The sequence below is a fragment of the Diceros bicornis genome, chromosome X (genome assembly GCF_020826845.1).
Source record: "Diceros bicornis minor isolate mBicDic1 chromosome X, mDicBic1.mat.cur, whole genome shotgun sequence".
Taxonomy (NCBI): domain Eukaryota; kingdom Metazoa; phylum Chordata; class Mammalia; order Perissodactyla; family Rhinocerotidae; genus Diceros; species Diceros bicornis.
The window spans coordinates 23,308,803-23,311,207 of NC_080781.1; the positions used below are offsets into that span (position 1 = coordinate 23,308,803).

At 52.9% G+C, this 2,405-nt stretch overlaps 1 protein-coding gene across 1 annotated transcript; it reads left to right on the top strand.

The window, feature by feature from the left end:
* The first annotated feature begins 1,355 nt into the window (after positions 1 to 1,355).
* On the top strand, positions 1,356 to 2,405 carry LOC131400455 (melanoma-associated antigen B10-like). The gene has a single exon (XM_058535186.1). The coding sequence runs from the start codon at positions 1,356 to 1,358 to the stop codon at positions 2,403 to 2,405; it is 1,050 nt and encodes a 349-aa protein (XP_058391169.1).

The following is a 2,405-nucleotide window of genomic DNA, read 5'->3' on the forward strand; positions in this document are numbered from 1 at the left end:
GCTGTAAGGCCCAGGTGGCCCCTCGCTTCACCTCGTGGTGGATGCCGGGGAGAGGGGTGCGTAAGAGCCTTGGTCTGAGACTAGACAATTCAAGTTAGCAGAGGGAAGAATCCTAGAGGTGGCTTGGAGTTAAGTTCAGAGCCTTGAGCAAAGACCAAGGGGAATTCCTCCCTCAGGACAAAGGGGCCCCCACAGAGCACCACCCCTACTATAAGACCTGGTCGCCCCTCAGCAGGGCTGTCAGGCTAAGAGGTCCCTCACTTTATCCTCAGTGGTCACAGGGAGAAGCGGGCACTATTAGAAGGAGGTGACTCAGACCCTTCTAGGAGTCAAAGTAGGACTGAAGGAGGTACACAGAATCAAGTTCTTCCTCTCTGGTCAGCCCTGGGAAGCCCTGGGGATATCAGAGGTTATGAGTCTCCCCCACGACCCTCCCTGCATATTCCAGGATATCAGGTGGAGGAGAGTCTTGGTCTGATTGTTACAGGCCTCAGGTCTGCAGAAGGGAGGATACCAGGCAGTCAAGGGAAGGAGCCGTGATAAGGAACCTAAGGATTGAGAGGACCACTCATCACAGAACAGGTGTTTCACAGAACCCTACATGTGATGTCATCCCCGGCAGGGGTCCCTGGAAAAGATATGTTAAACTGAGGCCTCCCTAAACTCCTCCTCAGGACTTTCAGGGATGTGAGGGCCTTGCTCCAAGGGAATAGGTATAAGGTCAGCCAAAGGAAGAGTCCCAGGCCCTGCAAGAAGCCAAGGTGAAGACTCTGAGTGAGGAGTGAGAACCCTAATTATCCCAGGATGGAGAGGGACCCACACAGCTCTGCCATTGCTGTCATCCCAGGGTGTCCCTGGGAAGGTGTGTTCAGATGAGGTTCCCCTTCAGTTCCTCCTCCAGGATGTCAGGGAGGTGGGGGCTTTGGAATGAGAGGTCAGCATGAAAGCAGTTGAGCAGAGGACCTCAGGTCCTGCCAGAAGTCAAGGTGATGGCCCTGAATGTGAACTGAGAGAAACACCTGCTATTCCAGAACAGGGGTGGCTCCACAGGGCCTGGACTTGCCAGACCTGTACCAGTTCCACTAAGACCCAGATAAGGCTGGAGAGCTACAGCCTAAGGCAAACTCTAGTTACTTCACAGAGTCCTCAGGGGAAAGGCTGATCAGAGAAGAGAAGCCTTCTGGGTTCCTAGAGCAGTGCCCTCAAGGAAACCTGCAGAGATGCCTGTCAGTAAAGCCCAAGGTGGTGTCTCCCTGCTAAAGGGTATCACACCATTTCATTCTCTTTCCTCCAGGTCACCGAACCATCTACCCTCTTTCCCACACTCCTGCCTGCTGTCCCTGACCAGTGTCGTCATGCCTCGGGGCCAGAAGAGTAAGCTCCGTGCCCGTGAGAAACGCCGCCAGGCTCGAGAACAGCTCAAGGATCTGGTGGGTGCTCAGGCCACTGTACCAGAGGAAGAAGAGTCCCCTTCTTCCTCATCTCCTAGTTTCGAAGATGTTCCCCAGAGCTCACCTGGCACTGAAACACCCAGGAATCCTAAAGTGCCTGGCAGAGTCCGCTCCACCACCACCACTACTGCTGCAGCTGTTTCAAACACAAGATTTGATGAAGGTGCCAACAATCAAGTGGAGGAAAGGCCAAATGCCTCACAGGCCCAGGATACCACTAAGCACTGGCACAGAAGCCGTATAGAAGAGAAGGTTGCTATGTTGGTGCGTTACCTTCTGTACAAGTATCAAATGAAAGAGCCAATTACAAAGGCAGACATGCTGAGAAATGTAATCCAAGCATATAAGAATCATTTCCATGAGATCCTCAGGAAAGCCTCTTATAACATAGAGCTGGTCTTTGGCCTTGATGTGAAGGAAGTGGATCCCAACAAGAACATCTACGTTCTTGTCAACAAACTGGAACTAGGCTGTGATTTGAGAGTGAATGATAACAGAGGGATGCCCAAGACCGGCTTGCTGATGACTGTCCTGGGTGTGATCTTCACGAAGGGCAACCGCGCCACTGAAGAGGAAGTCTGGAAAGTGCTGAATATGATGGGGATATATGCTGGGAGGAACAACTTCATCTTTGGGGAACCCAGGAAGCTCCTCACCCAAGATTTCGTGAAAGAAAATTACCTGGAGTACCGGCAGGTGCCCAACAGTGATCCTCCACGCTATGAATTCCTGTGGGGCCCAAGAGCCCACGCTGAAACCAGCAAGATGAAAGTCCTGGAGTTTGTGGCCAAGATCCATGATACGGTCCCCAGTGCCTTTCCAACCTATTATGCAGAGGCTTTGCGAGATGAGGAAGAGAGAGCCCGAGCCAGAGCTGCAGCCAGGGCTGCCGCTACTGCCAAGGCCAGTGCACACTCCAGGGCCATGGCCAGTAGCTTTTCCCGCCCCAAGTGA